Here is a 23721-nt window from a genome sequence, read left to right as displayed (position 1 = left end):
TAGGGCAAAACGCTATCATCTTTGTCTTTTTATTGTTCAGTTTAAGCCCAAACTTCTCACTCTCTTCTTGTACGCGCATCAAAAGTTTCGAGTTCCACTTCACTTTCTGCCATTAAAGTGGTATCATCCGCATATCTAAGGTTGTTGATACGTTTTCCAGCAATCTTCACTCCAGCTGAAGACTCGTCCGGACCGGCCTTCCTCATGATGCACTCTGCATATAGGTTAAATAGGCATGGCGATAGAGATTGCACACAAGACTGCAAAACAAGTGTTACTAAGTCAGCATTTTAACACATATATCGCAAGCTTCATGCTTTAATGTTAAAGTTAATGACCTAAATCCTGACCTGACCATTATATGATCTGTTTCAAAAATTAGTGCGACCCAAAAGCTGTTTACTTTAGGTGTCAAGATTCGGCTCACAATATAAGAAGCATAATTACGAAACCTATTTAATTCACAATTTTATGAACGTTTGATATCAGGTAACCATACCCTGAAGGGAGCAGGGGCTTTTACTAGATTTTGGCGTGAAGAAAACTGATTAGGCGGCTAAAAAAGGAGGAAGCCTATCAGTCGCCACTTTATTTCCCATCAAATGCCTCATTTTAACTCAATTCGCTTTTGACACGACATTCATTGATGTAAAAATTCCGCAAAGAAGCTGACAGGCCAAGAATGGTAACGTGGCACAATAGTCCCTTTACCTAAAATTCCAACCTATGTTTTAGCTGAAGCTCTTCCCTAATAGATAATTGTCTAAGTACATTACCAACACTGGATTCAATCATGTGTGCAGGGTATCGTGGTAAAACGATGGATTAAGAAAATTGGTTAACATCAGATTGGGCAAAAACATGTGATGCAGATCAGTAACTGACAATTTCTGATCGTGTCTGTTACATCATGCAGTGAAACGAATTATCAAAATCATAGTATCATAGACAGCCGGCGAGAAATTGTTAATGAATTCCACAATTTCAACCACTTGTTATGGGTGGGCAGAATATATTGTTGCTCCGTATGTTTTTATAATAAATAGATAGGTGTGACCTGTTTATATGCATGTAATTGTGCGCCACTCGTTAGTTTTATTACTCTTATGACCTTTAAAAAGTGTGTTCCAGTCTCACAGTAACTTACCTCGACTTGCCTGTCAAATTCTCTTGAAACGCAGCTACGCATTGTGAAAGCGGCGGGTGGCCGTGAACCGGTCTGAGAGCTACAAAACAAAAAGAACGTTGTACAGCGAGTGCCGATAAAGCGAAACGTTACACTAAACTCTAACAGTTCACAAGGTTCATAAAAAAGAAAAAAATTGGAGGCTTATCAAGGTTAAATGGGTCGTGAAACGTTTTCCGGAAATTTTGCACAGCTTGTGTAAATGGAATCCGTATCCTTCATCATATAATATACCTAGATTCATTTCATCACCCGCGTTGATTTAATAGCGACAAAAACACAATTTCGGTTTCCTAGCGCGATTGCTCCTCAACTCAACAGATACGTCATAGCGCTAAGCCAATGAGAAGCTCCTGTTTTCGGAGCCTGCTGAGCCGAAGTTGACCGAGCTCGGCGCAATTCTAGGGGTTCTAATCGTACTCTGCTGCAATATACTGTTTTCTAAAAAATGGCCGACCTCCCTGAGTTTCAGCGTCGCCTTTTAGAAAGGAGTCGGTGCTTGGGTTTTGAGCCTTATGCCGATGTACCTTTACGAGTGCGAGGTCGGGAAGGTTCAGACGACAGCGACGACGACAACCGCGAAGGCGAAGGCGAAGACGGAGCCTGCGTCGGGCCAGCAGCAGTCGTGCCGAGAGGCCGCGGCAACATTTCGCCTTGCAGAAGACCCGATCGTCAGCCTCCCGAACCCGACCGTCTCGGGAGCACGCATTGGTATGTGATGCTCGAGCCATGTAACCTAGCCTACTTTCAGGCGTTGAAGAAAAGTGCAATCGCTAACCGATATATTCGAACAGGTGCAGCTGCGGGCGGTGCGTGCCGATGCCGTCTGCCCTCGAAAGCATCTTTTGCCGCGAGATCCCGGCGGCGACTAGGAAGCAGCCGTCTGGATGCATTACGGAGCACCCCCATTTTTTTACGCTGTGCCTCGATGAAGTGGTACTGACCGTGGCACTTGAAACGCTTATTGACCATGGACTGCGCGTCGAGGCCACAAGGTAATAACCGTGCTCAGAGGGCGACAGCGTGAAAAAGCGACTGCCCGTTTTTCGTTTTCTCACGCGGAAAACGCTGTACGAAAAAAAAATATATAAACAAATCTGGAACTCTGGCGTTACGTTCTTGCGATCATTGGCAGTGTCCCTTACGAAAATGCAAAAAAAAAGCGTCTGTGTTGTGTTTGCGCCGTGTGTCAGTGAGTGTCGACATCGCGGCACGTTAGCGCGAACACAGCATCGCTAGTTTTATCCTTTTCTCCGTAGGAGGTGTGCATCAGCGCGACGTATTACCATGCAGGTTACTGGTTTGCTTTATTTCATGCACCAGTAAACAAGGAAATGTAACATCCCAAGCAGCACACCAGCATTGGTGCAACAATGGTTCATCACTGGAAAAGGATGGCATCAATATTGGACTGATATTGGCATTTGGGCATTTTACTACATTCTCCATTCATGGCCCATCTTTCGTTCCAAGATTGGTCCAGTGTTCAACCAAGCTGGAGCCACCAATGTAGGCACAATATTAGACTTTCCATTCATGCACCATGATTCTTGCCAATACTGTCCAGCATTATACCATCATTGTATTACCAATATTTGTTTAATACCAGCTATTCCATTGATGGCCCATTGTCAATGCGAATATCATACCAATGGTTAGCCATTGCAGGTGCACTGGCTGCTCCATTCATGCCGCATATTGTCGATACCAATATTAATTCAATGGTTTATGGGTACACCGGCTACTCCATTCATGTACCATTGATGATGTCAAGATTACACATTTTGTGGCACTGCCTTTGCAGGCCATAAAATGCAGCCCTTTACATTCTAGCCATATTCGTGACAGCACATCGAACTTGCTTGGACAATAATGGTCTTTCAAATAAGAGTGGCCATAATAATTCAAATTGTCGCTCATGAGCAACCAGTACATATTCACAAAACAAGGGCATGGTTCACAAAAAGATAATATTTATTGCAATTGTTACTATAGACGGCAGTTGTTACTAGCCAGCGCTGAGGGCACACACAGCCGCAGTTAGCGGGGCAGTGGCAGGGTTGGTCAGGGCAGGGCGGGCTCTCGGGAAGTGGAAGGGGCCAGGGAGCTGGAGGGCACACTCATAGGCGTAGTGAGGGGGCTGACCCTGCAATTGCATTCACAGGTGGCATGCCTGGCTCGCCAGGGGAGGTTTCAGCATAACGCCTTTTTCTTACCCCCCCCCCCCGTCACAGGAACCAGGCAGCCACCTACGAATAAATGCGTGTGCCTCCAAATCGCCCACCCCAACTTTTTTGCAAATGGCACCTGCACAAAAACAATGAGGAAACAAAATTTACAACACTATTACGAGGCATATAAAATCGCGCGCATTATTTTAGGAAGAAGTAGAAAATTCCAGGATTCATGTACCGAAATTCATGGTCAATGAGAAACACTATACTGATGAGTTCCAGACTAGTTTCAGCTGCCTTGGGTTTATTAGGATGAAAGACGTACATACATTGCATAGCATGTGTCCTGTTGCATTTTGATCGCCTCCACAGCAATACTCCTGAGACAGCCAGTGTTTCATCCCACACTAGGAATTAGTGCTCGATTGTCGGCTGTCTCCGCATATAACTGGCGCGCAAGTTTTTTGCCGCTCCTACGCTTTCTGCGATACTAAATATCGTTACCAAGAGAATGTTCGGCGACCATTTGCATTTTTTTAAATGGCTAGATATAATATACACAAGCGATCTAAGCCCACGACTGCTGCACTGGCCACTGGTTAGCTGATATACGCTTTTGACTAGTTTTGTGGGTAGTTCACTTAAACGGGAGCTCACTTAAACGGGTAGCTCACAGGTGCATCATTTTTACACATATACTGCTTGTCCAAGCAAATTTGATCCAAGGGATAAAAAAAAACCATTTCGGAGGCAGGCAAAGGAAACCAGATACATATTGCTGGAAGCTACCCTGAGCGCCACAGAAAAGGTTTTGTTTGGAATCCTTAATTGACATTATTTACCTAAATTACTGATTATTGACTTACACAATAAATGGTGTTGCTACTTTGAAGAGTACCGGCGCAAACCACGTTTGATTATTTGCGAAAAGAACCCTCACGTCTGCATTTTGAACGCCAGATACAGTAGGAAACCACGAAAATACAAAAATCAGATTCCTGGACAATACAATTGAGGACTTGGCTTGGCTCGATAGCCCTGTGTAGCGTTAGACCTACAAGTTGCCTATGGTTTCTTCGTCCGCGCCAGCACAAATGTCCAACAAGGTTGTATTTGTATTTTACAGCTGAAAAATACTGTTCCACTCATTTGTATCCTTACCGCTTTGTAGTCATTATCCGCATAGCAAAGTTCGGCGCGCTCATTGTAACTCGAGCCTTCATGTGTGCCAAAGGGCCGACGCGAAGCAACCATCACCAGCATATCACCCTTACTCATGCATGGGGCTAGCCATCATAGCGGCAGGTTGTTTTGTCCGCTCAAAATCATGTTGTGAGCAGCAAAATCGAGGTGCGCGAATGGGCTGGTAACGGTTTCGGTATCTACATAACCCGGAATTTATCCGCAGGTGGAAAAAAAGGTACACATGAGGTTTCTAACCGCAAATATTGAAACAGGGGTTTCCGAACTTGCTCACCGACTCTAAGTCCTACTTATTGTCTAAAGTGAATATTTAGTACTTGAAGCGAATAACCTCACTTCCCTACGTACAAAATAAAAATTTTCTGTGCTGTCCTAAGTGGCTGCCAGCAAAAATGCGCCACCGGTTTCCATCGTCTGTTTCTAATGGTTTATTTATAACCCTTGGCGCAAGCTATGGGGCGCAGCAGGTGTAATGTAGCTTGAATAAAACCTGCAAGAGATCATATATATGGGTAGATTTGTAAGGTTTACAGATTTCACTTACAAATTCTACAGGAATCGCGTCACTGCGGCCTTTCTTTAAAATTGACATGTAATAGCGCTATATTCGTGGCTAAAATAAAGTACTCAACGCGTTAATTCAGCTTAGCAAATGCAGCTGTAACAGAAAGTGATGGCTGGCGACACCTAAGGTGTGCCTAGCTTTCAAATTTTCTTAGATGGCACAACCGTTCGAAATCTGGAATATTAAAAAAAAGCCCTTGATATTGGCTTTCTCACAGCGTATTATGGGTGCCTTAGATAAGAAACATAATCGAGGTCCCATGGCCATCTTTCGTTTCCAATGAAATTCTTATATGTGGTGGGCAAATATCTAGACACAAAAGAATTAACCTTAGGTTTTCAAGATACGCGTAGTTTCCTCGAAAGAAAAATAATTGTATGGTATATCTCTAGAGGTAGAAAACGCCGTTTTTGCCATTTCTAAATGTTGCAAGTTCGGATACCATGATTTTGTCATCTACTCTTTTTTACTCAGTAAATATATGCAGGTTTTATAGTTACAAACACTATTAGAAACCCATTTTGTTTTTGCAGTTGAGTTATTAAAAAATCGCTAACATTTCTTCAGGAGCGATACGCTGCAAAAATATTCATTTTTAACCTTATGTACTGGCATATGATGCATTAGGTTGGTTGCATTAAATATGTTTTCACTTCCTGACGCATGTTCTTAATTCCAGGCAGTATCTGGAGCTCCAGACCACTAGGTGTGTTCTCAACAACGTATCAAAATTGCTCAGAATTCGAAAACAGCAGTAAAGGGCAAATTTGCTGCCATTAAAAGAAGATCATCTTCGATTTTTATTCAAATCCCTCTCAAAACTCTTCAGTACCTCAAAAATATCACGGACTAAAAAGTGTGGCGTTATACTGTTTAAAAATATAACATTAAATATTAAACCGAGTGCTCGTGCTGATAATGGCCAAACTCAGCCTGCATTCTTGCAAGATCCAATAATATCTTGGCACAGAAACTATTTCTCTACATCATCTAGGTTCCATTCTTTATTTCTGAAAAAATTTGAAGCTCTAGATTTGTGTGTGTATCTGCATATTATTTTGAAATTGGACAAAAGTAAGAAAATGATAAAATAAGCAAAACTGATTGGAATTGAAGAAACGGCCGCAACATCAATTTTTATCAAAATCTGTGGAAACAATGCAAAGTACTTTGTTAATTTGAGCCAGTAAATATATTGAATTCTGCAAAATGTAATATTAGAAATATAAAAATGCTTGTTTTTGTTCTATAGATGTGCTTATATGGCTCCCCCTCATGGAGTACACATAAAAACTTCAATTTACTATTTGCTGATCTTAGTTACATTTTACCTTAAGTAAAATTTAAAACCTTGTCAGCGCTTATACACCCTTTTTCTGCTTCTGGGACAAATACTTAATATAGCTTAAAATGGTATTATTTCACTATTTCTGTCAATTTCATGGCAGAACGCAAATGAAGGCTGAACTTTTTCTCTGTCCTGCATTCTTTTTTATTGCTAGGTGCAACAGTATTCAATCTAGGTTATTAATATATTATTCCATTTCTCAGCTTTGACCACCACTAACAATACTATATTTTTGAAGATGATTTTGCAATGTGTAATTTTTATAATTACAATCATAAGCAAATCGCTTTCCAGCATAATACTTTTGGTGGCGTTACAGAGAACACACATAGCAGTTTAGAGCTCCAAATTCTGCCTTAAATTAACAATATGACCTGCGTAATAAACACAGAATGTTTTAGTGCAAACAACGCAACGCGTCACGCCAGTATGCAAGGTTGAACATTAACGTTTTTGCAGCGCGTTCTTCTTGAAGCAAAGTTTGCGATTTTTTACTAAATCAACTGCATCAATGAAACACACTTTTAATACTTCTTATACAAGTAAACATTACCCAAATGCGGTGAGTAAAAAACAGTGGATGACAAAATTTTACGCAACCAGCCGGCCTCCAAACGTGCAACTTTTTGAAACGACAAAAACGGCGTTTTCCAGCTTTAGTGATAGGCGTTTTTTTTTCGAGAATACTACGCCGCATCTGGCAAACCTAAGGGTCATTCCTTTGTGTCGAGACATTTGCCCACGACATATGAAAATTTAATTAAAAAAAATGGTCATGGCACCACGATTACTGTTCCTTTCCGAAGACATCCATATTTGTTTTCATTTCGTCTCTTCAAACAGGCTGGTTTAGCCAATGCGGTGAATAAAAATATCATCGCATATATTAAAGATTTTCGCGCTATATGTTATACCTAAAGCTACCTATATTGTCACAACTGTCATACATTATTTGTAGCTGAAACAACATCACAAAAGGGATTCGATTGCAAATTGTTCGCTAGTTAAATAGACGTACGAGATGACACACGCATACTTTGTAGAATACAATTTAGGAAAGAGCAGATACAAACTACAGGCGAATAATGCTATGATATGGAGCATATGTATTACTCCGATTAACAGTAAAAAAATCAACTTTTAACATATTAATATATTCGACAAACTATTGCATGCTCTCATAGGAACACAAATAATGAGCTCATCCACGCATCTAATGTCTATGGGCATTAGATGTGTGGATGACTTCGTGTTATTCCAATTCGTGCGTCACTCAAAATAATTGAACGAGAAAAAAGTTAATGTCTACACAATTTTCAGTGAGTATATCAGAAATTATACTAAGGTGCTTCATATATGTCACATCACCTAGCAAGTGAAATGGGGTAACGGAAGTAATCAGACTCTAACCCTGATCAGCATTTCGCTTTTGCGCCATCTTTGTAAGTTTTTAGGCAGACTTTTCCACTGATTATTCTCTTCTTTATACCCCTGCCACCCACAGGACACAAATCTTCTGGGGGTACCGAACTGTTGGTTTTCGAACCAGTGATACAACTTAATCGATCCATTTATGCGTAGAAAACACTCTCGATGCGCACCTAAAAAAATGAAAGCATGTATGTGTAGGCGAAATCATTCACCGGCGATTTAATAATATGATTTGAGCAATAAAATCAAAGGATCACACTCGAAGTAACAAAAAAGTGGTGGAGAGATAGGAATTGAAGCAATGAAAGGCGGTTGCTTTCTGCAAAAAGTCAATAGCAAGAGGTCCACCGTCTATAAGAATAGGCAATAAACATAAGGCATATTTAAAGGTGCATGCAGCAGTTAAAGTGATGCAGTGCTACCTTTTTTTAGGCAGGCTTTTCCGCTGATTTTCTTCTTCTTTATTGCCCTTCCAACCACAGGACACATATCTTCTGGGGGTTGTCTGTTTTCGCACCAGTGATACAACTCAATCGATCCATTTCTACGTAGAAAACGCTCCCGATGCGCATCTAAAAAAATGAAAGCATGTATGTGCAGGCTATATCATTCACACATGATAAAACATTATGATTTGAACAATGAAATCAAATGATCACACCCAGAGCAACAAGAAAGTGGTGGAGAGATAGAAATTGAAGCAATGAAAGACGGTTGCTTACTGAACAAAGCCTATAGCAAGAGGTCTTGCGTCTATAAGAATAGGCAATAAATTAAGGCACGTTTATAGGTGCAGGCAGCAGTTAAAGCGATGCAGTGTTACCTTTCTTTTTCACTGCAGTGATTGGTATAAATATTACAGCCATTGCTAGGCATCTCAGGTAACCCCATTGAAAACTTCATCCAAGGTACCGAGGAGCAGTGGCGTGTTATTTGCAGCTGTTAACGGAAAGACAGGCTATCCTATGAGTGCATGCGCATTTCCTCCTTTTTGTACCTTGAATAAAAGCGACTGAACAGTGATTATCGTAAGAGGTGCAGCGTCCCTAGGAATGGGGAACAAAATTAAGTTTTTGTAAACAGAGGTACAAAAAGAAGCAAATATGCCTGCAATAATAGCATGATGGCCTACCTTTTGATCAACAGCTGTAAACAACTTGTCACTGCCAGTCGGTTCTTTAGATAGGCTTATCAATGCCAGAGCTTAAAGCTAAGAGAAATATGAGTAATATTTATTGCGGTCACGGCCGTAAACAATTCTAGCGGAACACTCCATTACTGTAACTATTCAACCGTCCATTTATACATATCGTTCATTAAAGAACCATTCACATCATATTAAGTTGCTCTTTTCTACTCCCAAATGATTTCCTATAGAACTAGAATACGTGGATCGCTGCTTCGGTTTCAACATTCTTGCACGATGGCTATGGCGTGCACTTAATGCATACGGTACGGTACGTGAGGTACAAAGAGCTGTAACTGCCGAACAGGCGGACCTGACGGCCTGTCCCATTTCGCCTGAAAGTGCGCGCCGTGATCGAGCGCTCCTCGAGGAATATATTTCGGACGATATGGTTGCCTCATACCGGCCGTCAATGTTTTGTACAATGTGTCCCGCGTGCACGTTGTTTACTTTGCAGTGACAGGGACGCAGTGCCCACACGGCTTATGTGCCTTTTTGCTTCTATTGTTATTTTCCCCCGCCTTCGAAGCGCGTCTGCGAAATCGCTCTCCTATTGTCGCCGCTTTTTGATAACGCCCTCACCTGAAGGCGCGTGCTCAGAAGGGGGGCGTCGATTAAGAAAATTTTGAAAAGGGGCTCACTTGCGCTGTTCACGGCTTTCAATTCCTCGATATGATATTAACCATTATAAAAGTGGAGGTTCATTATGACCTAATTATAGCCTAATCATCAAGCGGCATCACGCACATAATGTCCGCCCCACTGTAAATTCGCTTGCACAGACGGCACGAACAGTTTTCAAAACTTCGTCTGTACATCTGAAAACAAAAAACTGCCCTAACTTTAAGCAAAATCCAAAAACTGTGTGAACATGGCTTCCTGCGCGCAGAAGAGAGGCTGTCCAAAATATATGTAGAAAGCCGGGCGCATAGTATCTGGTTACTAATTGATTGCGGCGCGCTGCATAGTCAAAAAACTGCGCAAATGGCTGCCTGCAGTGTTCTGTCACGTGTTGGTGGCATACACACCTGTTACGCACGGCTCCTCTATTTTCGGCGCAAATGCTATTTATATCGCAGCCAGCAAATAAGTCCACGCACTTGCTTGCATGTAACCCGGACGAAAATTCGCTTAGTTCTTGAAGTCATGCTTCGCGCAGTTATTTCGAGGAGAATACAGAAAGAGAACATTTGGGACTGGTAGGAGATTATATAGAACCAATTATGAAGGAATGGCATGCTGCAAAGATATATACTCACGGTCTAAGATGACGGCGTTCACTGAGTCCGATAATGCCGATGGTTTCCCGCCGTTGCTGTAATCCGTACTCCGGCGACATTTCACAGCTCTACTATTCACTGATATGTAGCAAGCACAAACCGGAGCACATGGACATGTATAGGCGCAAGAGAAAATTATGCACAGCACAATGAAAAAGAAAATTAATGAGGGAAGAAATTAAAGAAAGGTTTAAGAAGCTGTCACAAGTCTTGTAGCGTCTCCAACAAGCTCTGAAATGAACGTTTCGGGAGGAGGCCGCACAGCAGCGCAGCTGGGGATGCTGTCTGTTGTGTCTTGCACGTAGACGCGTAGGCGAGGGGGAACAACGAACCGCTCAACTAGTGGGCGATTCCCGCCGCGGTGTTGTGTTCGCAAGGGCTGCGCGTGGGAACGAAGGACCAACGACAATCTCAACATTCCATTCCTCCTTTACCCAGCCCTCTTCTGCTTGCACCGGCCAGCCGTGACTTCGGACCGTGCCGATGAACGGCCGCCAGCGCGCACCGCTCGAGTTCTAATGAATAGTTTTGTTTTGTGTGTTCGCAAACGCATTGTTTCTTCAATCGAGCCACGGACATAACATTTTCTAAAAAAAATAGAAAGCCTCCCCATCTACCATCCACATTCTTGCCTAAATCCATACAGTTGGTGCATCGACAAATGCGCGCGTCCCCTCCCTTTCGCCACCTATGATCGAACAAAGGATGGTCGTTCGACCTTTTATATTTACTTCAAAATATTATATATTGTTGCGTGATGACTGATTAATAATGTCAAAGAGGCGGAGTTCCGAGCTTCTCTTCTATTCTAGCCAACTTTGGTTATAGATTATACAAATTATGCTCAAGTTAGCTAGCCGAAAATTATCCGACTAAATATATACATGTTTTTATTCGTATTCAGTTAATGTTCGCTTTTCGGGCATGAGTAGATATTTTTATAAAAATTCTCAGCATCGGCCCAGGAAACGAAAATTTTCCTAATTTGCAGGCCTTTATTTCAGAAAAGGTTCATGGTAGAGCAGCAATAATTCCACAATATGTTCTCAGCATAATTATCCGCAAACAGCTAAAGCTCATATTTTTATGACATTTGGATACAGAGATACGATCGCGCTAATTTACAGAAAACAGCGAACATTGAAAATTTTTAGGAAAACAAAAACAGTTTTCACATTGTTTAAACTTTTCCCACCTATTCTACACTACCTCAGCTTTCAAAACCATTAAAACACCTTGCATAATTTTGTTGCGCAAGTAATTATGGCCACTTCGATAAAGCCTTTGTCCAATTATAGCGCACCGCGCTGTTCTGAACATTCTACGGAATTTGTGAATTGTTCAAGGTTTTAAAATTTTGGCATATAATTTTGTAACAGGGAGAAATATATTTACAAAAGAGGATTAAAGATATATACATTGAGGAACAGCCAAGGAGCCAGGCTACGAGCGCCGCCCATTCGACGCACTTCTTTTTGTTAATCTTCCACAAACGAGCGCGCCACTTCGTCCTCATCATTCTCCAGCTGTAACAATATTTCTTCGCTCATGTTTTGTCTCGACTTCGCAAATCGACGGTGACAGACACAGCAATGAATGATTCAGAATCAATTTTGTGCGCGTCGAGGTCCTGATGCGCTGTGGCATCAGGCAACACACAGACGTTTTTCGCAATCACCTTCACCTTAACGCGGATTGCACAAAAAGACGACAACGTTCAATGAGCAAGCAACGTATTCCAAACCATTTTAGTAGAATGAAAGAATTGGAAAGGGCATGGAAAACTGCCTCATTAAAACAGTGTTTCTAGGCTGCATTCGTTTTTTCGAATGACTCGACAGCGCACATTATTTTCATTCCTGTACAGTTTTTTTTTATTCCTTTGCCACCGCCTAGCGCGGTTGGAATGGTCAAACTCTAAACTAATAGGCGGAAAAAACTTTTTTTGTTTATTGGCGATGTATATGTTGTGCGCCATATAAATGTACCGGGGCCTTCATGCTCGCAGTCTGCACGAAAAACTGTCCTTCTTTTTTTACCACCGTGTGAATGCCCAAAACTAAAATGGTAACCTAGCGAGTCTTCCGGCTTTTCATTTTCCAGTGATTGCGTCTAGAAAGTACACACATCGTATTCGGTCCTTTCTCCAGGTAAACAGACGATGCTGCGCGTAGTTCCTTATGGATAATACAAAAGCACTAGAACAAAAACATCGCTGAGAAAATGGTCATTTGTTCCTTCAACTTGAGGCAACGTTTTCCTTCTCGCCAATAAAAAAGCTACCTTCTAATCACTAATTTAATGTCACATGAACATGCTATGGCCACACAATTTCGTTTTTATTCGCGTTCTCACTGACAACTGGATTTGTACTTTAGGTTAAGTATAGATGCAAGGATGTAGTCGGCATCCAATACAGGCATATTGGGTCGCGAGTGCTAGCCGGTCTGGGGTATACATATGTGGTCGCACGGTCGTGCTATCATTAGATATAATTGTGCGACAAACGTATGCGCCTGCGACGAAATCTGCATGCATGCCAATAGGCTAAAACCGTAAACACATATAGCTGACCCCCAAAGGTGCGCCGCATATGAGCGCACCGAAAAGACGAATCCAGACAGTTGCAGCGTACGTGCTTGAATGCGTTATAGTAATTGTCGTCCCGTACGTGGTACTCTGTGAGGTCTGAACGATCGGCTGAAATGTTGTCGGAATTAAATGCCGCGGTTTGGCGTCCAGTGCACGTGTATTCAACCCTAAAAATGGAGAATTTGGTTTGATTGAATGGTCAACAGAAAATATTCACTTCGGCAGCTCATTAAAGCTGCGTTTTTAGGATGGCAATGGCAATTGCGAGATCAGGGGACAAAGTGGTCCATCGTGGGCAGTTTTCATACAGGGAAAGCTAATACTGGAAAAACACGAGACAAATTGCAATGGTCCATTAAGCCAGTTTAAAAAAACGGAACGGTCAACGTCGGAAGAACACAGGACACCTTGGTCCATTGTAGCCAGTTTTAAAAACTGAACGGGCAACGCCGGAAGAACACTGGACTACATGGTCCATCGTAGCCAGTTTTAAAAAAGGAACGGCCAACGACGGCGGAACACAGGACAACTTGGTCCATTGTAGCCATCTTTAAAAACTGAACATCCAATACTGGAAGAAAAGAGGATAAAATTGTCCATTGTAGCCATGTTTAAAAACCGGAACATCCAATGCCGGAAGAACACAGGACAACTTGGTCCATTGTAGCCAGTTTTAAAAAACGGAAAACCCAATGACGGAGGAACGCAGGACAGCTTGGCCCATTATAGCCAGTTTTAAAACCCGGTGCGCCCATTATTGGAGGAACAACGGCAATCTCGGTCCAATATAGAGATTATGTATGTACGGCAGTGCCAATATCGGCAATTAGCTGTGCATCTTGGCCCAAGCTGGCCAGTGTCGGCTACTGGCAGCGCCAACACTGGGAGAGCATTGGCTAGTCTGGGCCATTGTTGGACATTGTGTTGACTGGCATATCCTACGCTGGGAGCATGCTGGTTAGGCTGGCCCAATGTAGGGCCCCTGTTTGCCGTCGTACTTACAACATTGGCCAAATGCTTTGTGCTGCCCGGGCTGTATCATTTGAACTTGCGATAATGTGTTGAAGAGCATGCACATAGTTGCGAGGTAATCGCAAGAAAAAAAAAGTTGCTGTCCACACACACAAGCTTGTTTTATTAGTTGGGGAGGCATATTCAACAGTTGCAGAACTTGAACAAATGATTACATAACAATGGTCATAAGACAATAAAATAGGTACATATAATATTTTATTTCAATGGATACTGTTTGGAGTGAAATTCACATGGCAAGGTAACCTGCCCCCCCCCCCCCCCCTACGGTCACCATCTAAGCGCGGTTTATTTGCTAAAGTTTTTACTTTTTTTGCCAACTTGCATTAGGTGACAATGTGGTAGAGTGTACGAGACATAATTTGAATTCGTTGCAACCTTTATCACCACTTCCACTGATCTGTAGATGCTCAGAGCAGAGCATGGTAAATACAATTTGCATCTGAGTAGATGCAAAGTAAACTCTCTCAAATTGTTTGATTCCGGCATCTAACATGTGCTGAAGCGCACTAAAAAAAGATTCTCTGAAAAAGAAAATATTCCGCCGAGTGTAACAACCTAACGAAACTTCCGCAGCGGGAGTAAGCAATGGGCATTTTAAAGTTAACAAATGAAGTTGACAAAAAGACTACATCATATAGTAGTCTTGCAACGCTTGCTATTGCTGGCACGTGCAAAAATTTGGCACTGAAAATAAACAATTTCACTGCTACCTCCTTAAGTGTTGGTTATGCGTTCTGTCAGTGTGGCATGTTGTCAGGAAACATTTGACAGCCATTGACAGGAATGGACCTAACGTTTATTACTCTTTCAAGCAGGACAACTGTATGCACATTCCTGCTTCACACATAGGTTACACGCTAAACATCTTTGTGCTGTACTGATGATTGCATCGCCTACCTTGATCTCAGGCACAATACTCCCCCCCCTCTAAGATAGCAGCTCCATATTGCTGTGATGGTCAACCTTGTATGCTGCGATCTGCGTGGTACTTGTTCCCCTGCTGTGTTGGCAGCAACAAACCGTTCACTGTGCTTAACTCCTCATGCAAGGGTTGCTGTTGCTCCTCGTGTTTCCCCTTGACTGTGGCCGCACTTCCTTATCTGGCGCAGATGATGCCGCACCATCTTTTCAGAGCACTGAACCAGCTAAGAATGTCGGCCCACCAGCTTCACTATATTTCTAGACATCCATTTCACTCCTGGAAGGAATTATCAGACATTACTTTCCTCCTGCACCCATTTGGCAATTCTTGTGCAAATTCTCTTCAATGCCAGGCTACTCCGGTGTGGGTACTATGTGATCCAATTGTGTCGGCATTTCACAGCTAAACATTTGCAGGACTGATGCCTGTTGTTTATTGAACTATGCAGTGCTGCCACTACAAGGTTTATTGGTTCTTGTGAATCTCATATCATAGGTTTCTTCACTTTCCCCACACACACCATTCAGTTTGTCCATTGGTAACGGGGTTGGTATGGATGTGAGGTTATGTATCGAATGCCAGTCATCATGAAGAAGTAGTTAACCACTAACAGCGGAAGCTTGAATGTTCCATTTCTTTAGCAGACAGGAACTGTTGCTGTTCCCACTACTTGCAGTGCCTGTCCAAACCAGGTGTGCAAGTGTACGTCATCGTTTGCGGGGTTGGTTTCAGTCCAAATGGATCAAAGCGTGGCACTATTGATCATTATGCAAGAAGACACTTCTGAAGTCACATGCTTGCCATGAAAATTGAGAACCACAGTTTTTTTGCAACGTGCAGATCCAACAGAGTGCGAAGCTTTGTACTTGACATTCCTTGCTGGCTGTGAGGTCCTTGACTTCCCCAAGTAGTTGCTTTGCTGGTAGACTTTTCTGCATCGAAATGCTGGCTTTCTGAGTATGACTTGGAATTTTAGCAGCAATGGCATGTTGCTCTCTCGAACCTGCATGATTTTGTACTGTGGCCACAGTGCGAACAGCGTTGTGCTTGCTTCTTGTTAGTCTTGCCATTACTTCTGATGCCTGTGTTGCTTACTGCTTTGTTTAGTTTAAACGCATGATTAACAGTTTTTACATGAATGGCGAAGTTGAGAGCCTTGAAGTATGTCAGGTCATGCTGTGCAAAGAGCTAATCCTGGATGGAGGCTTTCGTCACCTAAGCCAGAAACAAACCTGTCACGCAGCATTACATCTGTCTGCAACGATGTAGCGCTCATTACAGTAGTAGCAGTAGTAGTTGTAGACGTAGCGCCTTGCGTGGTTACTGCCGTTGCTGTTGACAAAATCCCGAAGTTACAACTCGAAGCTAAATTGCGTAGTGCAGTTGTGTAATAGATTCACTAGGCAGTTGGTGTCAACGTTGAAACATAGCATGACTAAATGTTGTATAAGTGGAGGTCAAAGTGTATCTCCAGTGCCTGTGTGATATTGACACGGTTTACTTGGTCTGGCATTTTTGGCTGCAGAGGTGCACAAGTGAAATTTAAATCTCAGCTCCACATAACGTAAGAAGGTATACATGTTGCTTGACTGGGTCAGTCATGCCATTGCACCATTGCACTTGAAAAAAATTTGAGTCAGCAATACCATGTCGTCCAAGATGCACCAGACAAACTTTTGAACTCCTTCATCTGCCTTGAGAAGTCGCTTAGTCAGGTTGCTATGCTCGCGTTTGTTGCGCTGCTACTGAGTGTGTTTACAGACTGTAGCCTTCCTCAGCACCAAATTGTTGTCAGTGTGGAATATTGTGGGGAAACATCTGAATTGACAGGAACACACCAGGTGTTCTTTGCTCCTTTAAACAGAATGACTCCATCTGCACACACTAAGCTTCTTTATATGCTTATGATGGCGGCATCCACATTTATCTCAGACACATTTATCTCAGACGCAATACATAGTGCAAGATGACTGCCATGTTCTGCCTGACAAAAACTGCATTGCTTTGAGGCATTACTTTTTTTACCTCACATTTTCTCTCAGTTACCTGCAGCGAAATTCAGAGTTCACCATCCTGCCAGGAAGAATAAATCCACAGTGAGAATTGCACTGGCCCTGCCGCCGTGGCTGAATGGTTAGGGGGCTCAACTGCTGAGCCCAGGGATATAGGATCGAATCCCGGCGGCGGTGGTCGCTTTTTTGATGGAGGTGAAAAGCAACGGGCCCGTGTGCTGTGCGATGTCAGTGCACGTTGAACCCCAGGTGGTCAAAATTCCCAGGGCCCTTCACTGCAGCATCTCCCTTAGCCTGAGTCTCTTCCAGATTTTAAACCCTACAAACAAAGCCAAGCCACAGAATGGCATTTTACAGCATACAACCTGCGAGATTATAAGTAATTTTACAGATGTCAGAAACTTGAGTAACTCAATGGTAAAAGCCCCAAACCATACTTTTGTTTTGCTATGGTGAAAAAAAAATATTGCTCTTTCTCTTGTCAACAGGAGGTACCGCTACGTCAGCTACAGCCAGCTTGCACACTGGCTTTGGGGACGCCTAGGCAGAAATCACCGGAAGGTCCTCCCTGCCTGTGCTGTAAACCAAATAAGGGAGAGATTTCCGTCCGAAGGTTACACTGGTTTCCAGTATGCACAAGGTTTGTGAAGTCATCACCACCACCAGCCTCACTACACCCACTGCAGGGTAAAGGCCTCACCTATATGCCTCCAAGTTGCCCATTCCTGTCTCACCGGTATCAATTTTACCCCACAAACTTTCCGTTCTCATCTGCCCACCTTTCTGCTGCCCTTTACTATGCTTGCTTTCCCTTGGAATACAGTGTGTCCCCCATATGGGTGACACACTGGTTATCATGCCTTTGCATTACAGGATCTGCCATTGTCAGACACAAGTCAGTGACTATTCCCTTGCCCATTCGGCACGCTTCCTGTTACACCTACCATTTTTTGTTCCATAGATTTCTGTGTGGTCCTCAATTTAATTTGAACTTTTCGTTAACCTCCACATATCTGCCCCATAGACAAGTACTGGTAAGATAGCAGGTGCTGTATAACTTCTTCTTGAGGGACATAGGTAACCTGCCATTCATGATTTGATAGCTGCTGAATGCACTGTAGCCCAGTCTGATTCTTCCTTATTTCCCTTTCATGATCCAGATCTGCTGATATTACTTATCCTAAGCAGACATATTCCCTTACCACTTCCAGTGTCTTGCTACCTGTCACAAAAAACTTCCTTTCCGAGGTTGCTGTATAGCCGACGTCACCCTTGTGTAGAGCGCTCGAGCAAGGCATATCGGGCTACAAAAGCTGAAAATAGACTCCAACTCTAGACTTCTGGGCTAGGTGCTAGTGTCTGCCTTGGTTGCTGCTATCTCTGGCACCACTTTCACACGAGTGTTGCCGCAAGAACCTACCAGCTGCGGCCGATATCTGGCCTTATTTACAGGGACGTGTGTCTCCCGAGCGCTCTACACAAGGGTGACGTCGACTGTACATTACTTTAGTCTCCTGAAAGTTAATTTTAGCCCTACTGTTTTATTTTGCCTATGCCATTAATCATTCTTTGTAATTCTTCACCTAAGCTACTCGGCAAGGCAATGTCATCAACAAACTCAGATTACTGAAAGAGCCTCCATTAACCCTTATCCCTAACTGTTGTTCCCAATCCAGCCCTCTGAATACTCCATCTAAGCAAGCAATGAGTAGCACTGGGGAGATTGTGCCTCTTTATCTAACACCTTGCTTTATGAGAATTTTATTACTTTCTTTATGGAGATCTATGGTTGCTGTGCAGCCACTATAGATACCTTTCAGTACTTCCGCATATGGCTTGTCTACTGCTGCAGTCTCATTTGAATCAAAAGCTTTATCATAATCTATGAGCTATTTATAAGTTTTGGTTATATTTGAGCGTTTTTCTGTCCCCTGGTTGATAGTGTGACTATGATCTATAGCAGAATAGCCTTTACTAAAGCAGGCCTGATCGTTTGGTTGATAGAAGTCTAATGCCTTGATTCTATTAGCAATAACTCTAGTAAATACTCTGTGCGTAATGGATAGTAGGCTTGTTGGTCTAATTTTTCAAGTCCTTGACACCCCTTTTTTATGGACTAAAATATTATTAGCATTTTTCCAAGATTTTGTTACAATCGAGGTCCTGAGGCATTGCACGGGGTGGCTAGTTTTTCTAGCATGAAATTCCCACCATCCTTCGATAAATGTATAGTTTCCTGATCTTTTGCAGCTGGTTTCCCCCTTTTCATAGGTTCTGAAGCTTTCTTTACTTTGTTCTTCGTTACTAGCAGAACGTCTGATTGCCCTGCACTGCTGCCATTCTCGTTATTGTCCTGGTTACTTTGTATATGGTATACTTCATCAGAACTTCTGGGCTAATTTGTTTACAGTCATGTCTTGCTAATATGATAAAACTTTGTGGGACTGATCTTTGTCAATTCATTCTGCTGCACTAATTATTGCCTAGATATTATTGATTTATTTGTGTGCTAAAACAAGACATGCACTTTGACTGAATTTAAATTCCTTTTCTCACTCTGTAATTTCGCTTTTCTAAACAAAGCTAAACTGCTAAAATTGCTTATTGCTGCTCTGCAGGTAGTGCTGCTTTGGAAACTATTAACTTGTTCTGCTGCGTAGATCACATGAAGTGTGGCTATAATATAGCTTCCAAAAATTGCTGTTCCACCAGTAGTGGGTCATGCAGCATTGAGGCGAAGCTGACTTAACATTTATGAAGGAGGTCCATTCTGTACACAGATTTAGTAAACAAAGCTGACAAAGGCAGAAAAAGAAAGTAAGGCAATAGCAGCATGAAATCGGCTGCACCCTTTTTGATTACTTCCTTTCCTGAGGGGCACACAACTAAACGAACATTGGCGTGGTGGGTAGGCAGGTGGTTGATGACAAATAAGTAATGGATACACTGGTCATGTGTGCCTTTTGTGCATGTGGCAAGGCAATATGCTTCATAGGTAATAGGAGGCAGTAAACCACAAAGTGGAATTGAACTAAGGTGGTGAGAGCTGTAAAAGTCAAGTTCAGTTTCAGCTGAAGTAAAGAAAGGTTCAAAAATATAATAGAGCACAGTCAGTGATTATTCATATTGTTTGCTATGTAATCAAGTGAAAGCAAAGAGTGCCTCATTAATTTTGGAGGGGCAAAGCTTCATGAAACCTAAATGTATTCCAGTCACTGGACCAAAAAAACGGGGTTTGAAGTATCCATTATCACATATATTGCTTGTTTTGTTGCAGTAAAAATCATGCTCACTGGCTATAATGTGTTACTTGTTATTTGTATACCAGTCACATTACAATTTTTCTGGATAGAACTATCCATATTAGCCAGATATTACGCAGATCAAGGAGTGCACAAGAGGGTCAATGCACAAATAGGACAAGTGACTGCAAAGTGTGCCAAGGCATTTCAAAGAAGTAACACATAGGAGCTCTTCTTCCCTTTTTTTCAGAAGTGTTGTTTTTAAACATGCCAGATTTTAGCCTATCCATTTCTAGTAGATAATTATATAAAATTGCATTTGCATCCACCTTGTTAACCTTATAGTTTTGCTTTCAATGTGCTGATATTGCATATGAGTGAAAGGAGGCTCACTTAGAATGTATTTTGCGCACTCTACTCCACCCGCAGTTTTGATAGATGGAATTTTTTATGGGTGAGTAATGACCTGAAATACATCATGATAATTGTGCAGCTGTATATACTTGTTTGCATATTTAGGTGTAAGGCACCAAAGAAGCATGAATAAAGATGTTCTGCTCCAAGTGAACTGCCTTACAACCTGAAAATTTTTAACTTCTGGCATGCTTCATTGTAGACAATGAACTTGTGGCCAGCCAATAAATTATTCTGAAACTAAAATGTCTTTCTTTCAACACTTCTGACTTGGTAGTATTATAGAATGCCCACCTGTATTACAGGGTGGTGCTCCCCGTGGCACTGGCAAACCTAGACCTTCTAGCTGCCACGAGTTCACCTTTGGAAGGTCTCGGGAAAGAGTGACTCATGGGGGATGGTGCAGTCGAAGGGTTTGCTGCAAAGCAGCCTTAAAAGATGGCCACTGTTCGCAGCAGCGTGCCGTCTCATCCAGAAGGAGGCCAACATAGTCTGCAAATCAGGAGTGCATATACGAGTGTTATCCTTTCTGAATATTTAAAGGTGCAAAAAAAAGAACAGGACAATCACAGAGAACAAAAAGTGATGAAGGGTCAGCATTATCCTTTGAAATATACCATACATTAATCAGTCTTACAACAGTATGCTGAAAACGCATGCATAGCAAAGCCCTCTTACTGGTGATTGCATGCCGCTGTACTTAGCATGAAAACTCCTGTACTAGAACTCTCAGATGACATGGAGTTATTTCTGATTTCTGGTTGAATATGGCACCAAAACACTGGTGACGCCTCATTCTAAAGCCAGTATTGGGAGTTAGACGAAAGATTACAGTTAACATTGTAATGCAGGTATATAAAGCAAGGCCTGTAATGTACCATATGAAGCAATGTGGCCAAAGACCATTTTCATATCAGGGCTTGGTGTCAGTGTTCTATAGTCCTAGGCGCCACCAATTTATACATTTTATTTGTATCACGTCACTAGGTGGCTGAGAATTTTCATGTCACAGATATGTACATCCTCGGCCACATTGCACCTTTAAACTGGAGTGTACAGACTGAAAAATAAACGGTTGATTGAACATACCATATCAAAGATGTAACAAATTTGGCCATTACATATCTGAGATCTCGAAAATTAAAATTGTACTTTTCTTTTTCCTAGTGCTAAGCATACTACCTACCATATTTAGGCTCAGCTTTCACAGGACAGGCAACGGCTGTGCCCTTCCTTGCTTTTGGGTTCTTTATTTTCCATTTAGACAGGCATTCAGCTGTGGTGGCTTGTCCTTTGCTGGTATTCTCATTAAAATGGAGTATTGCCAGCTGTGTTCTGAAAACAGACGATCCGACAGTTCTTCAAATGTTAATTTTCGACAGGTCTCTTTCACCACCTACCTTGCACGCATGCCCTCAGATGAGAAACATATGGACTTTGGTGCAAAGCCTATAAGCCCGCTGTGGAAGGCCTCCAAGCTGAAAGTATGTGTGCTGGGTGCCAGTTTCCAATGTCTTTAAAGAGACGGGGTGCCATGACGACCTCGACAAACCTGTTGTGTGCAGGTGTCCCTATATTAAAAAAAATTCTGGATAAGTCTTCTTTAAATGGCACCACAATGAAGTACAATTGCATATTTTTAGGTGCACATAATTCTCATAATTATTAACATAGTTGTATATGCATTGAGGTAACAAATAGTAGCTTTGGAAAGGATGACCACTAGTTCAAATCGGGCACCTCAGCTGTATGGCAAAACTTTAAACGTTTCGCAAGTCATGCTTGATTACAAGAACATACATTCAACATAAAAGGCACATTGAGGGGTCTGCAAAAACTTATTTTGATTTCGAATAGCGGCATACTGACCTGGAACAAGCCATTGCCTATCTCCAAGATCATCATGGGCACAATGTGTGTAGAGCCCTGGGTGGTCTGAGTGCACATCCGTGACATGCCGTTCCATGCTTTGCCACATGTCTCGCAGCAAATCGATGTTGCCATCGCTCATGGCAGTACACCAGTGAAGGTGATTGCTGGCTGGCTGAATCCAAAGCTCCAGTATGCTGCATGCAGCTCGTTTTGCATGGGCAGCCAGCTTTTTTTTAAGCCTAGAACCAAATTGCAATAAATGGATATTAATCAGTTATACATATGTTAATTGCTGTAGGTAATGCTTAGGGAGGGTCTCTGGGTAAGTGATAAAAATTACAAATTATTTTTGACATGCAATTAGTTGGATAGAAACACCTAATTCTGTGTCCCTAGCTGCAATCTGCATGTATCAGTGCATGTATGGCATCCATATCCCTCATCATCATTTATGTCAGACAACCAAAAAAACAAACACTGCCTTTGCTTCTCCTCGTGCTTTCAACTTCTGACCCTCCCTTTCCTACTATACTTCCCTATTATATTGGTCTCCTCATGGTTAAATACCACCACGGAATCCAACAAAATTTAATATAGAATGTAGCCGCATTTTGCAATACATCATGGAGGAAGTCTTTTTATACTCAGTTTTACCTTTTGAGATGTGCCAAGCATCAAAGTAGTGCTTGATGGTGGGCTCCTTGGTCTGCATGTGCTTTGTGACTTGGACGTGCCGGTCTGTTGTTATGGATTTCACATTAAGCCCCTGTTCCTTTACCATAGTCAGGCTCATCACAAAGGCATGTTTTTCCATCAAGGTGCTTGATTTGACATCTGCATACTTTTGTGGGAAAAAAATGCACAGTCACATAAAGCCACTTTGTTACAATTGCTCTGACCTACCTCCCTAACTTGCACTTGCTCGAAATGGAGAATTTTGTTCAGTTGGGCGACGTGCAGTGAGTATGTCATAAATTTTGCCGAAAACCCTGGGGAATCGCAGCGTCCATCACCAGCCAGGTCAACATTGCAGCCTTGCAATTGGCGAAACAACTCCTGCTGCTGCTGTTGCCAGATCTGGTGTGAGAAAAGGGTTTTTTCACTGACCAGATATTACATGAACACATATATGAACAAATTGGTGTCTTTTAAGAAGCATTCTCATATTTACAGGCACATGGGCAGACGCAGGTTTTCCACCCAAAGGGGATTAGGCTATTATATGTTGTTCAATAACATTGAAAAAAAACGAATAATTG

The 23721-nt window shown here is 42.2% G+C and overlaps 1 protein-coding gene across 1 annotated transcript; it reads left to right on the top strand.

The window, feature by feature from the left end:
• The first annotated feature begins 1634 nt into the window (after nucleotides 1–1634).
• LOC146200328 (P2X purinoceptor 7-like) lies at nucleotides 1635–17614 on the top strand. The gene is made up of 3 exons (XM_084592917.1): nucleotides 1635–1897; nucleotides 1981–2181; nucleotides 17423–17614. The coding sequence occupies exons 1-3, from the start codon at nucleotides 1635–1637 to the stop codon at nucleotides 17580–17582; spliced, it is 624 nt and encodes a 207-aa protein (XP_084449043.1). The 3' UTR covers nucleotides 17583–17614.
• Nucleotides 17615–23721: the final 6107 nt, after the last annotated feature.

This window comes from Amblyomma maculatum, chromosome 2 (assembly GCF_055883805.1).
Source record: "Amblyomma maculatum isolate TAMU_Amacu chromosome 2, ASM5588380v1, whole genome shotgun sequence".
Lineage (NCBI taxonomy): Eukaryota > Metazoa > Arthropoda > Arachnida > Ixodida > Ixodidae > Amblyomma > Amblyomma maculatum.
Note: the sequence above shows the minus strand (reverse complement) of the source record. Positions and strands in the feature narration are given on the sequence as shown.